Source organism: Microtus oregoni, unplaced genomic scaffold (assembly GCF_018167655.1).
Source record: "Microtus oregoni isolate MIOR12 unplaced genomic scaffold, Mior012 000144F_ref0000341, whole genome shotgun sequence".
NCBI classification, from domain to species: domain Eukaryota; kingdom Metazoa; phylum Chordata; class Mammalia; order Rodentia; family Cricetidae; genus Microtus; species Microtus oregoni.
In genome coordinates, this window is record NW_024544794.1 from 486279 (window position 1) to 503700 (window position 17422).

Genomic DNA, 17422 nt, shown 5'->3' on the forward strand with positions numbered 1-17422 from the left:
TCAAGGCAGCAAGGACGTGAAGGAAAACCCAGAGTCAGAGACACAGACAGAAGGCTGGGATCAGGTAGGCGAGAGAGTCTGACGGAGAAACCCGCAGTGCCCTGACAGCTCAGTGTGTGTATTATATAGAGTTGAACAGGGAGGTGGGGCTATCGCGTACAGATAGACAAGGAGGCGGGATTGATGGTGTACAGGTGGATCACGAGACGGTCTAGGTAGGAGCGGTCTCTGTAGGCAAACGGTCTTTATGCCCTAAACGTTAGGTGGGAGAGAGCTATGGTGGACATATTCTGCACACACTCTCAGCATCCACACATGAACCAGAGAGAAAGGCTGTGCCATGTCCCTCTGGGTCTCCCCTCCCAAGAAGAAGGCTTTGCCATTACTCCATGGGTCTTAGTCTCTGGGGTCTTGGACATGGCTGTTCAGCTCATGTCAACATTATATACATTCACCCAGAACCTCACTCCCTCAGGGCTTCTTCTCCCCCCTGTGCAAGTCCATCCATTTTCCTGCCGATTTTGTGATTTCATTTTTCTTAGAACTAAATAGTATTCATATATATATATACATATATATATATATTACTACATATATGTAATTTTCATTGTTGTTATTGTACCAAATTTCCCATGCATATTGCTGCTTTATTCACTATAACAAGAAATTGGGACCAGCCTAGTAGGTGTCCATTAACAGATGAGTGGAATTCACGATAGCAAGAAATTTGGACCAAGCTAGTGCCCCTCACCGGATGATGAGGTAATGAAAACTTGTTTGTGTCCATTTAAATCCAGCTGGTTCCCTTTTGGGTCTGGTAACAGTTGAAAGTCACTGGTCACAAAGCGTGTGGAGGAGAGAGTGAGTCCGAAGCCAGTGTCGTCAAGGTCTCTCACTGGTCTCACAGTGGCTCCCCTCTGGCAGACGGTCAGTCTGGCAATATCATTGACTATCAGAGCGACAGGGAGGGCATGTGACCAGTCTCTGGTAGCACAAATGAGACCAGGGGCACTGCTAAACAGCCAAGGATGCATGGGATGGTCTCTCTGGCATCTTCTTTCCTTCCCACACTCCTACAGCAAGAGCATCTTTGGTCCAAGATGTCGGTAGTACCGAGACTTCCCTACGGGAAGAGAATGCAGTACGTTGAGAAAAAGACAGACTCTATAACACTGTGAGTATCTATCTTCGGGCACCCCATCCTCCAAGGCCAGTAACGGGGATGCGAGAAGGGGGATTTTCTTCCCCGTTGCTTTCGAACCACAAAGCCTTCCCTTTTCAATCAGTGGTAGAAAAAAAAAATTTTTTTTCCATACTGCCTGAAACATAACCCTTCCAGCTACGCGTTTTAAAGGTCAAATTAGATTTTTGCCTCCTTGAGATCAGAAAAACAATTACACTGTAGTATAGGAAATTGAAGGCTTCGCTTTGGGGGGGGGGTCTCTGTTTTTCATTATAGAATTCAACTCAGCCCTTAGAAGGAAATGGAAAAATTAAGAACTGGAGGTTGCAGCTAATGACAGGCAGGCCCTTTCATTAGCGATTCTGTCTCTACCAGAGCCCTTTTGTTGTTTTACAAGAAAGCCAGATATCACAGCGGGGACCAGGATTAGGACGGAGATCCGAGGCACGTTAAGATACGTACAGTAGGGAATTGTTTCATGAAGCACCTGTTTGGGGGTATTCTTCCTTGGCTTCGGGCAGGCAGCAAGGTTACTTGGCATTCCCAAGTATCCATGGTTCATGTCCAGTCTCTCTAACGCAGTGGCCCACTCAGGTGGGCAAGCCCTTGTTCTGTTCACGCCAGATGGAAGCAGAAGGTCTTTTTGGATAGCTGATGATGCAGCGGTCGTTGAACAAATCCTTGGTCATTTACTTACCGTCCCTTAATTAAGAGAACCGTTAGCATTATGGAGTTACATATACTTTGGTAGGCATGACACATAGTTGGGTTTGGTTTTTTTTAAAAGAAACGACCCTAGAATTTGGTCTGTGGTCCCAGAACAGATGGTATCAAAAGTAGATGTGGCTTTGAGTTCAGTCACTCGAAGGATCTTGACATAAGCGTGGGGGATGGGTAGGAATCCCAATTGTAAAGCCAGCACGGTTGAAAGACTGAGCCTTGGCTCCTGGCATAGCATGATCCTACAGTCACAGAATGATGCTTTTCCATGTCCCTTCCGATAAGATCTATTTATCGCGGGGTTGCTAGCACGGGGATGACCCGAGGAGGGTTTCCAGCCCTCCTGGTGCCGCTACATAGTGATCGCGCGCAAGGTTTTCAATTCCCTGTTTAATTATAAGAAGTGTGTGAAACGCTGGCTATAGCCTAAACACGGAACGAAGAGCAGAAGCGAGAGGTCAGGAGATGTGATTTTCAGTTTTTGCTTTTTTTTTTTTAAATCAAAATCAGAAGTTTGACTTATGCTTTTATTTTTAAAATGTAATAGAAGGCTTCCGTGGCCTTTCTGCTCTGGAAGGGAATGCAATCTTGCAAACTATCAAAACCTGCCGAACCAGACTTTCTCAGGAATCCCTTTCTTTCGCATCAGATGGCTTCTCTCGGTGCCCACCTGTTTGTGCCGTGCACAAGACACTGTACAAAGGAAATTAAACCTGTTCCCTCCCACACACACACACCAGTCCATATTATCTGAGAATATTAAAAGAAACACCTCATGAGCGTTAGCCCACACTTGCGAAGGACACAAGGAGACAATAAGAAAAGAAGCTAATAAATATATTTATGCCTCAAGGGAGCCATAAGGATGGATTCTGTTGCCGTCTAGCTGACAAATGGCCCAAAATGACTCCTTTTCCTCTCTCTGCACGAGTGTAATCAACAGGGGTGGTCTCCGGGATTCGTCCCAAAACCGTGAAAACGGCAAACGCCACGTGATGCGGAGAGACTCAAGGTGCCTGCGACTTTGCAACCGTGGCATGTCCCTGTGGTCCCGCGCGCCTCCAGACCTCGCCTCGTTTGTGAATATATGTCACTCTCAATAGGTGCCGCTCGCTCTGTGGAGGTGGAGAACTTTATTTCTATTCTCTTTCCTCCCTCGGGATTTTCCTCTACATTAGATGTTTCCCCTGGGGCCACTACTGGGACTGGGACTGAATGAGTCAGTTGAAGGGGGAGCAGGCTAATAAATACAAAAGGTACCGAACTGGCCTTTTGGGTTTAGGTATGGTCCCAGGAAATCATCATAAGCAGCATGTCACGTGAATCGTTTCCCTGGGCCCCGTTTGTGGATTACCGCTGTATGTTACGTCAGCTACACACGCACTACAGGCCCTGGGGGTCGGCTTCGCGTCCACTGCAGGCTTCTTTGCAGAGCAGACACCCATAAAGAGGGGACTTGGGATTGCTCCCGAGTCTGCTCTGACATCCAAAAATACATCTACATCTTTTCAGCAGATGAAGGCTGCCCATCAGCCCGCTGGCCATGCGCTTCTGAAAAGAAGTGCGTGTTTTACGTCTTAGAATGGAAATAGAAGGGGAAGTTAAGCAAAGTGTTCTGTCTACATACCCCTGTTGGGTCTGATATCTCTAAGAATTAATAATACAGCCAGGCGGTGATGGCACACGTCTTTAATTCCAGCACGCGGGAGGCTGAGGCAGGCACGTCTCTGTGAATTTGAGGCCAGCCTGGTCTACAGAGCTAGTTCTAGGATAGCCAAAACTACACAAAGAAACCCCTGTCTGAAATAAAAAAAAAGAAAAATAAAGAAAAACCCAAAAATAAGAAAGAAAACAATTTATAATATAGTGCATTTCCCTAGGAAAACTAAGATGCATTTCTTAAGCATTATCATGAGTAGCAAAGGCATTATAATATTTAAAGAGAACTATTCTGTGTTATAATTTGAGAATGGGACTTGGAGTTTTGTTGTTGCTGCTTTGGGGGGCTGTTTGTTTGTTTTTAACCTGTGAGGCTAGCAGGGCACAGGAGTCAGGAGTTACTCTGGGCGTGAAGCAGGAGTCAAAGAATTCCTGCAGTGCACGCAGCTTTATTTTGGCGGCTGTAAACTCTTGATTCTCAAGAGGCCGTATTCTAATAAAAGTCCCACTTCCCAAGGTTTATTAAGCACTTAATAAGGAAGCCCGTGGTGTGGAGTTAGACAAAACGGGGTTTGGATTTCATTTCCTGTATTCCAACTCAGAATCTGCTCGGCTTTGAAACCAGGATACAGTTAACCACTTTCTGTGGGTTGTGTGAATATTCCCTTGTAAGTCTGTAAGCACGTCAGATCATTTTTTTTTTAATTTATTTATTTATTAAGGATTTCTGCCTCGTCCCCACAACCGCTTCCCATTTCCCTCCCCCTCCCCCGATCAAGTTCCCCCCCTCATCTGCTTGAAGAGCAATCAGGGTTCCCTGACCTGTAGGAAGCCCAAGGACTGCCCACCTCTATCCAGGTCTCGTAAGGTGAGCATTCAAACTGCCTAGGCTCCCACAAAGCCAGTACGTGCAGTAGGATCATAAATAAAGGACATTGAGCCTATAATTCATGTTCCTAGAGAAGCTAAATAAGGTGAATCCAAAGACAAACACATAGGCATCCTCAGGAATATTAACCTTCATCAGGCGATGAAAGGAGACAGAGACAGAGACCCACACGGGAGCACCGGACAGAAATCTCAAGGTCCAAATCAGGAGCAGAAGGAGACGGAGCACGAGCAAGGAACTCAGGACCACGAGGGGTGCACCCACACACTAAGAGGTCAGATCATTCTAGAAAAGTACTAGCCTGCTCCATGGTGGGTGCTCACTTAAGTCTTTGTTTTTTTCTAGCATTGCATTTTGGAACATTCTTTCCTTCTACCAAGAAATACTGGCAGAAAGTTATTTCTCAGCTCTTCTTAATTAAAAAGGTTGTCTCATAATTATACTATAATCATATTATTTCACCCCCCCAAGATCCTTTCTACCTCCCTACCCACCCACTTCATGATCTGTTTTCCCTCTTTCTTGTTTCCTGACACTCTCAAAAAAAAAAAAAAAGAAAGAAAGAAAGAAAAACAAACTAACAAGACAAAAAAAATGGACCAAAAAAATTTAAAAAGTGGAGTTCATTTTGTGTTGGCTGTTTACTCCTGAGCATGCGCCCTGCCCCAAAGTCTGGTTGATCTACCCCGTGACCCTTCTATGAAGAAAACAGGGCTTCCCTTTCCCGCCAGGTATCACTTGTAAAGAGCTTCTTGGTTAGGGGTGGAACTTTGTGTCCACTTCCCCCTCCTCACTGCTGGGATTGTTTTTGGGTTTGGACATTGTGTGTGTTGTCACAGTCTCTGTGAGTTCATGTGTGTGTTAGTCTTGCTGGGTCTGGAAGATTCCGTCGCCTTGTTACCCTCCAGCTTTGTGGGCGTTGAGAAAGTGCTGGATCTCGGGGATGAGCTGTGAGCAGCTCGCCACAACTTTACTGTTCTGTGGGTAGAGAGAGGAGTGGAATAAAGGAACTCCCGATTCTGAGTGGCTGCATCTGCCCCAAGATAGTTCACCCTCCCTTCGTGTTTTGCTATGTCTGTCTGTCTGTCTGTCTGTCTCTCCCTCCCCCCTCCCCCTTCATCATCCATTCATCCAATTTCAGTGGCGCTTCTCAGACTTGTTTGTGCCTCGGGATCATCCGAGCCCTTCCCCCAGAGATTCTGATTCCACCCACATAGGGCCCCAGAATCCGCATTCTGCGAGTTACCCTGAGCCCCCAAGTCTGCTCACCACAGCTGGAGAACACTGAGACAAATACTGAAGGATAGGACGGTTTCTCTCCCGACAAAGCCGTGTCTGGGGGGGTGGGGGGTGCAGACAGATACACTGAATCCTCTACAGCACGGGGTGCAGTGGAGGGGGGGGGGGGGGTGGGGGAGGGGTGTGGAGAAGCAAGAGGAAATAAGTCCTGATTGGCTGTTTAGGAAAGGGCTCATCAAGAAGGTGGCCCTTGAATCTTGAAGGTAGAGATTTTTCCAGATAAAGAAGGAAGCAGAAGCGTGAAAGAACACAGTATACCTGGGAGGACTAAATTCTCCCGGCCAGTTCATTGATGAATTGCGAACATGTGCCTCTCAAATCAGAAAATCCGTCACCATTCACCTGTATGCAAGAGAGCTACTTTTTTTTTTTGTTTGTTTGTTTTTTGTTTTTTGTTTTGTTTTTCGAGACAGGGTTTCTCTGTGGCTTTGGAGCCTGTCCTGGAATTAGCTCTGTAGACCAGGCTGGCCTCGAACTCACAGAGATCCGCCTACCTCTGCCTCCCGAGTGCTGGGATTAAAGGCGTGCGCCACCACCGCCCGGCTCAAGAGAGCTACTTTTGAGAGTTTGATATTTCTTTGCCTTCCCAGTGTGGAACTACGTGGAGCTGGGTGTTACTGAGATAACAGTGACTTGTTTGACTGGAGGGTGGGTTCCTGTACGCATTTTCCCTTCCTCCCCTCTCCAACAAGAGCCAACAGAACTGTAAAGCCTGCCAGATAGCCAGGGACAGTAAAGGCCGGGACTGGCTTGTTAGGTATGACGGTTCTTCCAAACCACAGCTGTCTCTCACGCTCTCCAGTCCCACTCACTCGTGCTGAACATCCATGAGGGCGTCCACAGAGATAAGAGATAATCCCCCGCCGCGGTTGGCTTCCCAAGAATGTTTGTGGAAGAAGAGATGGCAGGGAGCTGAGAATGGTTGGCTCTGTTTTGTGCACGAGGCGAAGAAAGATTTATGTCTTATGTTTTATTTTGAAATAGTTGGCTTTACCCTCCTTTTTGTTTTTTTTTTTGGGGGGGGGGTTTGTTTGTTTTTAAATGGGCATGTCCTGTGTGGGTTTTAAATCTTTAGAAAGAGCCACTTGTCACCTTTGTTCTGTTCAAGGGAAAATATCCTTCCTTTCCAGTTATGAACAGAATCCAAGTCGTTGTAAAAATCCAAATGAAATATAGAGGATGGCAGTCCAGGAATCCCAGCAATGCAACTAATATCTAAACACAGGCAACCCATTACTCTTTAATGAGGTCAGGGTTAAACCCGCTACAGTGGAAGCGGGTAGGGGAGCTATTTCTCTATTGGGGTAGACTTCTGGGGACAGAATGGTGTGGGAAGGGAAGAGTGAGGGATGGCTTCTGCAGTCAGCACAGGGTGGAGGAGAGGGGACGGGGTGGCAGGATTCTTAATGGGAAGAACGGAATTGGGGTCGGCAGCTTGGAAGATGGGGCATCACTTGCAGCTAGAGCTGCTACCCCACACCCCCAGCCTAGGGATACAGAACCACACATGGTCTTGCTGCTTTTGTATTCCTCGAACCCAGGAAGCAGCCCCGTTGACAGCTGAAATCATTAAGAAGTGGCCGAGCTGAAGTCTCTGACTTGTTTCGCTCTGGTTTCAAGAACGGTTGGAATATTTGAGTTGGAACGGAAATGCGGCCCATGGGACCAGGGCATGAGGACTCACATGTAGAGGAAGTTCTGCTCTTCCCTGGTGGGCACAAGCCCCTCCTCCGAGGGACGAAGACACCCCCCCCCCAAGATGTTGGGCAGCACAGACTCCTCCCTTCAGTACTCAGACTGGTGTAGAACAAAGTAAATTCCCCAGCTCTGGGGCTAGTGTTGACCAGGCAGGCCCACGACCGCCGTCGTCCCGTGAGTGTTTCCTTCTGTAGCATCTTTATTCTTTAAGAACACAGGTCTGGGGCTGGAGAGATGGCTCAGCCGTTAAAGGCTAGGCTCACAACCAAAAATATAAGAACACAGTCTGTGTGTCTCATCCAGTCTCCCAGAAGAAGCTGTTTTTCTCATCCAGTGTCTCGGTCTCGAGAATTAAAGGGGAGTCTTCCACAGAGCAGAAAAATCACAAACAGCCCTCTGCTTCCTTTTTACCATGGGTATCAGTTCCCTATAGGAAGAATGCAGACAGTGGGAACGTTTTTATGAAATGACACTTTATCTTTGTGATTAACTACATAATAAATTATAAAGTTTTTGCCATGGTAATCTCCTCCTTAGACCTTATTGCCTTGGTAATAAAGGCTTTTTTATGGCCACAGGATAAAATTTTATTATCCAAGTGGTTGAGATAAAAGGAGAAGATGTGTTTGGAAGGGTGGAAAGGTGCGTCTGAAATGTGTGAGTTTGGCGTGGGGTTTATGGTCATTCTGCTGGATGGATGGAGAACACGCCGGATATATCTTAAGTCTAAGACAATTAAAGAGTTACGTGTTTCTGTCAAGTACCGGGCATCACTACTGGAAAGCAAGACCACTCCATCCTTAGGCCCTTGGATAAATGGAAAAGCAGGCATTTCAGGCAACAGTGCCGCCAACTCCTTGTGCTGATTCTCTGTTTGGTGAATATCATTACAGTTTTATTCCTCGGCTTATATCTTAAGTGATGGGAGACAGTCCATGTCCAAAAGCGTATGTATTTTTACCTAGATGCGATTTATATGCAAGCACTATAGTAGACCCACCAAAAGCGTATGTATTTTTACCGAGAAGCAATTTATATGCAAGCACTATAGTAGACCCACTAAGGAGCTACATTGTTGCTATGCCACAGAAATATGGGCGTGCTGTCTTCCTTTATAGTTCAGCCATTAGTGAACAATCCATAACACAGTAAGAGCACACAGGTAAGGTTTTAAAACCTCAACGAGGGGTTTTTTGAGGCACTGACAGTTAAGCAAAGATTTGAAGAGAGTTCATTAGCTGAAGAGAGGCGTTTGGGGAGGAAGCGGGACATCGTCTTGGACGCAGAGTGCCAGCAAGGCTCTGTGGTGGAGACTGAGCAGGGTTCCTGCCACTTGGGGTGTTGGGAGGCTTCAGTCCCGGATGGCACTGGCCCAGCAGCTGATGGGCCTGGCAGAGGCAATTCACACTCAGTACCGGCTAAGTCGCCTTGAAGCAGCTACAAGCTGATGTCTACCTGCAGAGGAGAACCTCCAAAGCATGGGTGCCAGCATACCTGTGGTGTGTGCCGATGCCAGTCCTCTCCGAGGGGACCTCCCATCATTCCCTTCTGATGACTCTGTGCCAGAGTTCCGCCAAGAGGCCCTCAGTCCCTGTTCAACCTGCTGCCTGACCTTGTCCTTCTGAGAAGACTGAGTCATGCAAATGGTCCTGATTAAATCACTCTCGAGGCCGACTGGGAAACCCAGGCTTTGAAAGGTTTTAGACGTGGCCATTTCTTCTTGACCTGCTCTTCGTCTGGGGCTCAGGATGATGTGTTGCTGGCTCCTTACTGTCTGACAGCTTACAAGGGACAGCCCAGCCTCTACTAATCCATCTGCCACATCCATTTCCCTTTCCCAAGCCTAATGCCTTGGAAGCAAAACCCAGGGACCGCAGATCCAGTGTGATGAGATCCTTGGGGGTTGGTCAAACGGACCCTCCTTACACAGCGTCCTGAGCTTGGTGTCAGATCGGAGCTAAAATCTTGGGCTTGCCTTTCTGCATGAGTTTTGAAAACAGTCTAACAGAGAGCAGTGCTGAAACACACAGGGAGGAATAGATGCCTGGTTTGATGCCAACTTCACGGACTTTTCTACATCCCCGAGTGCACGCATTAAACAGATTACGAGTTTATTGTGTAAGCCTCCATCCCTCCAGTTGCCAGCCGAGAAGGTCTAAACCAACCACTGTGCGACTATCTGGCTTTGTTTAATATGTGTCCCTCCTGGGGCTATGTATTATACCACCGATGCCCATCTTGTCAGCTCTCTGAGCACAATAATATACTAGCAAATCCTACCAACAAAAACTCAGTATGATCGTGGACATGCTGGTAACAAACCTAGCAAAGCCTCTTCCCCACGACATGCTCCCTACCCAACACACCTCCCGGGGTCTGAACACACACAGTTTGCAGGCTTCATAGCTCCTGGACTCCCTTCTTTGCAGAGGAACTGGGGTAGTGCGGGCAGGTAGCTTTGTGGAGACTGCCGGCCTCCTAAGATTGTCTGAGCCTCTCCCAACTCTCAGCCCCCTGAGGCCAGGCCAACCTTGTCGGATGGATGGATGGATTTCCCTTCACATATTTCCTAGGTCTGCTTCAAAGCCCTCAGCTCTCTTTAGATGTCTGCTAGGTCTTCCTTCTGACCGTCATCGCGTTCTTCTCTCCAGCTTACCCTCTTGGTGAGTCCTGCAGAAAGAATGTAGATTCTGCGATGATAGAAGAAATCTTAGCTCTCTCCCACTTCCTTCTCCCCCCACTTTCTTTGTTTCTGTGGCTGTGCTCCCAACTTCAAAACCCTTGATTGCCCATGGCAACTCTTTAGCAAGTATTGACTGAATGATTTCATGTTTTGTGGTTCTTCCCAGTTCTCTCTCTCTCTCTCTCTCTCTCTCTCTCTCTTTCTCTTTGCACCGTATCTCTAAATGACATCTAGACCCTACATACCTCTGCGTCGCTCTACTTGGGAAGAGCATGTAGCACGAGTCACAGGCCCGTCTTACGTGACTCGGTCATTCTGTCAACCCAGCGGTCTACTGAGGTTGCCCAGCCCTTGAGCTTTTTCTGACCAACATTTCTAGGTTCTGCAGAAATCGAAAGCCTATTTCAAGATATGTGTGAGTTTTGAGGGTGTGAGTGGGTTTACGTTGCTGTGCCTTCAGACTCCACCTCCTTCCATCTGTTCTCCCTAAAATCCAGGTGTGAAGCCCAGTCACGTCCACAGCGTGTGTGTGTGTGTGTGTGTGTGTGTGTGTGTGTGTGTGTGTGCGTGCATCCATGCTCACTTCAGCTATCCACACCAAGTCTAAGGTGATACAGGCACCCCCATTGCCACTGTGCAAGGCCACAGCAACCACTTAAGATGGCACCCAAAATGGCCTGGCTCTGGGAGGGTCTTTTTTACCCCACTGCTGGGGTTGCAACTGGCTCTCCGCCTTCTCGCTGAATCTTCTCTCCTACCTTTCTGTAGAGAATCAAAGCTCAAAACATATTCCCAGTCAGAGTAGTTAATTTGTCGTTTGAGCTCCTGACTCCAGTTTCACCTGATCTCTGTAACAGCTTATTTGCTAACCCTGGTTCCCCTAAACTAAACCGGAAGTACCCACTGTAAGAGAGTTATAAAAATGTTAACTAAAACAAGCGCCACAAACCAAAACCACACTTGTGTCTCTTATGGCGGCCTTTGTAGATTCGACAAGAGAAATTACATCTACTTGGTAATCACTGGAAGCCCAGGTGTGTTGACACAGTCTGACACATTGTTCAGTATATGCCGATTTGTACTTAAAAGAAAGAGAAGACTCTTGGAAGGATGAAGAATTTTAGAGAGAGGAGCTGAGTTGTTTGGGGGCAGGGATGGGGTAAAGGCTTCCTTCTCCCCATTTAACCTGTCAGTGTTGCGGATTTCCCATATTTAAGAGGCTATCGTCATATCTATGTTTCATCAATAAAGACCATACAGAAGACTGGTTACACGAAAGTGCTCAAACCCCGTGACCTTAAGCCGTGTGATTCATGGGGTCTCCTGATGCTGTCTGTGGTTGAGGGATGAGTCTCAGAGGCTGGTCTTGAAGAATGTGCCTGTCACAGCACATGTCCCTTTCCACTGTGACTTCCTGGTTGTGAAGAGCTGAGCAGACACGCATCATTTGCCACGTCTGGGTTATAACACCTCGTTCAGAGTTCCAAATGGTTAGAAATGTTCACAGACCACTCCTTGCCTTGCCCAGTTTTGCAAACAACCAAGAAGGAAGTTGTCAGAGCTGTAAATGTTGAAGGTACAGGTGATTGAACAATCTAAACTAATAATAACTGCAATGCATTGGAACACATACTATATGAATTCATAATTAAAGTATATAAACAAGAATAAAAACTCACTGACCCCTTTGGAGGATGATAAAAAAAAACTAGCTAGCTTGAAAACCAATTTACAAAAAGAAAATCAAACAACTCCCTTACCTATACAAAGGATATTTAATGGTAACGAAACAATTGATCACCTCTCTACCCACCTCTGTGTCTGTGTTTGTGTCTCTTTGGGAGACAGAGACCATGGGGATTAAACCCAGATCTGAACATGCTAGCCAGGCACTCTAACACTGAGCTGAACCCAAGCCTGTGAAGTTTATCTTTACAGAAAGAGTTCAGGAAATAAATGAAAGAAAGATTCAGACAAATCAGAATTCCCTACAAACTGTGTTGATCTTGACAATGATGCTGATGGCTGTTAATAACAAAAAGAAGAACGTCTTGTATTCAGTGCAATGTCTTTATTAGGTGATGAAAATCAGGTCGGAACTGTCTTCTGGAGAAATATTTTAAGTGTATAATTCTGTCTGCACATACACAAAGATACAATACATTTATAAAGTCTTCCATGTCTGAAAAAGTCAATCCTGAATCTAAACAAATTTCTACATCTAATAATTTTACAGGAAATATAAAAAGAATGGGTTTAATAAAGCCATCGAGAAATAATTAGCAAAATTCAAACTTTGGGTATCCCTTGAGGACAACTTGGTTTTTTCAGATAAATTGCAGAGGAAATGAGAAAGCGGATGAGAGAGAACTGGTCAGTTAAAGCACACTGAAGAGAGTCATCCTGTTACGATAACAAGTCTACTTTAGATCTTGGTTTAAACAAACTACTGAAGAATTCGAGAACAGCTGTAGAAACCTGAAGGGTAGCTACCTGAGGCATTAAACTATTATTAATGTTTTAGGTGATAAAGTAATGTGGTTGTGATTTCAGCAAGTCCTTAAATTTCAGATATGTGCATGTGTGCGTGTGCAGATGGGTAGATGACAGACAGTAAATAGATAGATAGATAGATAGATAGATGATAGATAGATACATAGATAAATGATAGATACATAGATAAATACACAGATAGGTGATAGATAATTTGTGATCAAATAAAAATTAAAAGCACAGGTCATATCTATGATTTAAAGACAAATCTGAGAAGAGATATAGAAGGGATTTATGATGTGTTACTGCTTTGGGGAGTGGAGCTGGGAAATTAGGAGCTGAGATGGGAGAAATAAACTTGAATAATTGCTTTAATTAATAAACTATATTAGAATGAGTTCACCAGAACCTCGCCATGCTAGGAGGGTGGGAGAGTGTGTGCTTGTATTACAGAGCTGTCAGGAGCAGCACCCTGGAACAGGTGTGTCCGAGTCCTAGAACCATCAGAGCTGGGTTCACCTCCCTCCCCCTAAGCTAGGATCTCAGAAACAAGAACTCAGAATCATTTGGGAACTGCCCTTGACGGCCTAAGTACCAGCTTTTCAGTACTTATTGTTTGGAAACTTTAGAGTGTGTAAGGGAAAAATATAGCCAGAATTAAATGCAAAGTCATGCAGTTCTGGAAGTCAGAAAGGCCTTTTCTTTTCAGATGTGTTGACAGTGATTTAATCAGCAGATGTCACTGTGTTATCGTCGGGGACATCTCTTCCATGTGCTTGTTTTAGAGACAGGGTGTCCTCCTGGCAATGTCATACAAAATATTTGGGGTAATTTTGCCTAATGACAATCCTCCTTTGTGTGTTCCCATCGCCTGGTAAAGTTCCTAAGTTTCTGTCCCTTTTGTTTCTGTTTTTCCCCAGCATCATTGACAAAGAAGTCTCACTGATGGCGGAAATGGATAAAGTCAAAGAGGAAGCCAGTAAGTAGGCATGTGGCTGTATGACAAGATGCCCCCCCCCCAACCCAAAGCGATCCATCACACAGTTTGACAGCAGTAATTCTGGGTTGGGGAAAAGACCCTACAATTCACACTGAAATTCTGGTGGGTGAGCTCCGGAATGCCAGGCAGGTCACTCGTCTCTGTGTCTCTGTATTTCTGCTACACCGTCTGGCAAAAGGATAGAGCTGCTGTCCATTCCTCTGAGCTGTCTGTGCAGGGTGTTCCCTGAGTAAGTAAGAGGTGTCTACTGGTTTGTTTGTTTGTTTGTTTTAACTCAAGAGGACTTTCGTATACACACAGAAACTAAACTTAAATTTAAAAGGACAATGAATCTAATATCACATCTATGTAGATGTGTGCAACATGTGTTTGGGTGGGGCTTGTAAACGTGTGCGTGTGACTTCATGGAGGGTGTGCACACACCTGGGTGTGAAGGCCAGACATCAACTCGAGTTTTGTATCACATGCCACCATATCTTTTGAGAAAGAGGGTGTCACAACCTGAAGTTCATCGGTTTGGCTAGACAGCTGGTAGGCTCTAGCGATTCACCTGCCTCTGCCACCCCCCATCCCCACCCCAGGGCTGAAATTGCAGATGAGTGCTCCTGTCCTACCTTCTTCATGTGCGTCCTGGGGAAGTGAACTCAGGTCCTCCAGATTGAACAATGAACACTCTACTGCCTGGGTCATCTCCTCAGCCCTGGCATTGATATGAAAGCAGCAGGCATTAAATCTAAAGACAGTCGTTTTGAAGTCTATACAACTTACAATCTCACTATGTCATTCAGAGTAGTTTTGACTCATTGGGGTGGTTTAAAAGAAAATGGTCCCCAAAGGGAGTGGCACTATTTGGAGGTGTAGCCTTGTTGGAGGAAGTATGTCACTGTGGGGGCAGGCCTGGAGGTTTCTTTTGCTCAAGCTTCCCTCAGTGTGACAGTCCGTCATCTTTCTGTTGCCGGCAAGATGTAGGACTCTCAGCTCCATCACCACGTCTGCCTGCACGCAGCCATGTTCCCTGTCATGATGATGATAGACTAAACTTCTAAAGGTGTAAGTGAGCTGCCCCAATTAAATGTTCTCCTTATCAGAGTTGCCTTTGTCAAGGTGCCTCTTCCCAGCAATAGAAAACCCTAACTGAGACACTCATTCTCTTTTAAGTTCAAATAACTCAAGTTATTGATTTTCCCTTAAATTGCTCCTGTTTAGCCTAAGGATGTAGCTCAATTTGAGAGAGCACTTGTCCGGCATGCTGAAGACCTGGGTTTGATTCCCCACGTGACCTAAACCAGACTTGGTGATGCATGCCTGTAATCTCAGCCGTCAGGAAGTGGAAGCCAGAAGATCAACATAGTGAGTTTGGAGGAACCTGGAGCCAATGAGGAACTTTCATAAAATGAAAAACAAAACAAACGACAAAATTTGCGCCACTCAGGGCTGCCTAAATATTTGTAAAGGGGCGTATGCGTGTGTTTATATTACCTGTCTCTCTCTTCAAGCATTTATCAGAACCTTCCATTGCACTGATAAACCAAACAAGCAGAAGATCCCCCAAGCTTTGAAGCAACTTGTACAAGAGTAATAATTCAAGTAAAGAGATGCACCAAATGAATTTAAAAAAAAAATACCCCCGTTCTGTTTACAAACACTGCCAAAAATGCCATCACCTGCCAACTTCAGACTGTAAGAGGGTGATTCCAGGAGTAGGACCTGGTGCTGGGTTACACAGGAATTAAATAGCCAGCCGCATTCTGGTGTTCCCTGGAGGAGGGCCACCGTGGTATGGAGTGCTGAGAGGTATCTTAGCCCAGAGTTAACTTGTTAACGTGTGTGTGTGTGTGTGTGTGTGTGTGTGTGTGTGTCTAATTAGACTAGTAGTAGTTGCCACAGCTCTTCGCCAGATGGGCCATCCTGTGACTACAGGGTCCAGTCATTTGGACAGGTATGTCACAGGGCTTTTCCTTGGCTCCAAAGCTTGGGTTAAACCTCCTTTTATAATGTCTCTGTTTTGTGAACAAACAGTTGAAAAGGTTTGGAGATGTCTGGAAGAGCTGGGACTGGACCCAAAGTCAGAGTTGTTTTTAAAACCTCGGGTGCCTTTGTGTAGTCTCTGCCCGGATTAGGGGCTCCGCACCCCCCACTCTGTGCTTGTGTGTGGTGGGCCTGCTACTTCTGTAAATTCTGGCCTAGAATTCAGTACTTGTTCAGTCCTGAGGCTCAGTGTCTTACCTAGCCTTCCATGGTGAAGAACTAGATTCTAATTCTCGTGAAGGAAGGCTTCAGCAGCAGAATAGATGAACTTGCCAGCAAAAGTGAAGGCAAGCAGGAAAAAAAAAATCAAACATTTGCTTCTTCCATTTTTATTTTTATTTATTTATTTATTTTTTTTTTTGGTGGATTACCATCAGAAGGAGTGGCCCATACTTAGGGTGGGTTTTCACACCTCAGGTAATCCAATCAAGACATCCCTTCACAGGCATGCCCAGCTGATTAGTTAGGTTCTAGTTGATTCCAAATGTATTCAAGTTGACGACCAAGACTAACTAACCATCACAGTTACAATCAGCATCCGTGTCTACAGATGGCAATATCCATATTAGCAAACACTAATGTAATTATTCTCAGAGTATATTTTAGATGAATGTATCTCACTTGGTTACTACGTTAGCATGGTGTGTGTGTGTGTGTGTGTGTGTGTGTGTGTGTGTGTGTGTGTGTTTCAGCGAGTTGCAAATGTTGCTGTTTAACTACACAGCGACCCTGAAGGGAGTGAAGGATTGTTACATTTTACAGATGAACAAGTCAGCATGCATACCAGGCCTTCAGACTTTGTCTGCCTCCCCAGGGAACTGAAGGTCACACAGACATACTCTTGACAGGTTTTCTGGCGATTTGGGAAGAAAACATGACTTTGTAAAACAAGAGCTCACTATGAAGCAAAACAGCAAATTCTCAAGAACCGTTACGGAATACGAAGGAGTTCAAAGAGTCTCTACGCTTGAAGAAGCGCTAGCAGTCCACACCTGGCCCCACAGGTCTGAGCACAAAGCCTTGCACTGTTGAGTATTATTGGAGAAGCCTTAGGCTGTACATGGTTCAAGCAATATGAGCCACGCTTCCAGTGTGGTCTAAGAATCTGAAGGGATTTGCAAATCCAGTTGAGAAAATGGATTTTAGCATGCCAGATTCCGTTTACAAAGCTGCATACATCGTCTTGCATGTAGAGGGGACCCAAGCTGCACGGAACTGTCTCCCTCTACAGATCTCTGAAAGCGTGGTGCTTTCGAAACATACGTGTTACTCGATTTTAAATTATGGGTACCCGTTCTTAAGGTCTGATCTGGTTTTGTCGTTGCTTTTTGTTTTTGTCATGGGCATTGCTGATGGTGAAAATGTGAGCCCCTGAAGAACACGGGCGCTGGATTTTAACTTTTCAGGCTTTTTCATAAAGAAAGGCTTTGAGATGTTAATGAGACTGTACCCCGGCATTTGCTGATACGCGGTCTTCATCGTCACGATTTGCATGAGTTTAAACTCAGAACTTATTGGCGATCTTGCACCTGCATCCCCAGTTTAGGGCCCATTTATATCTATTTTTACAGAGGCTCCCGTCTCAAGTGAATGCCCAACTTCTGCACAATCAAAAAGAACAATGACCTCTAATTGGCACCAGCCTCCCAAATGATCCATTGAGAAAAGTGAGATCGGCTTCACCGCGCCGTCACTGTTGTCTGCCCATCCCTTTTACTCATTGCCTTTCAAATCTCAGCCTTCGGAATTTATATATATATATTTTTTTTA

The 17422-nt window shown here is 45.6% G+C and overlaps 1 protein-coding gene across 7 annotated transcripts in view; it reads left to right on the forward strand.

Moving 5' to 3' along the window:
* LOC121444848 (SPATS2-like protein) overlaps positions 1-17422 on the forward strand; it is a 156874-nt gene that overhangs the window by 129868 nt on the left and 9584 nt on the right. For all 7 annotated transcript variants that reach the window (XM_041646759.1, XM_041646758.1, XM_041646762.1 and 4 more), the window contains one exon: positions 13545-13603. In XM_041646759.1, coding sequence (XP_041502693.1) covers positions 13545-13603 — 59 coding nt within the window. The remainder of the gene's footprint in view (positions 1-13544; positions 13604-17422) is intronic.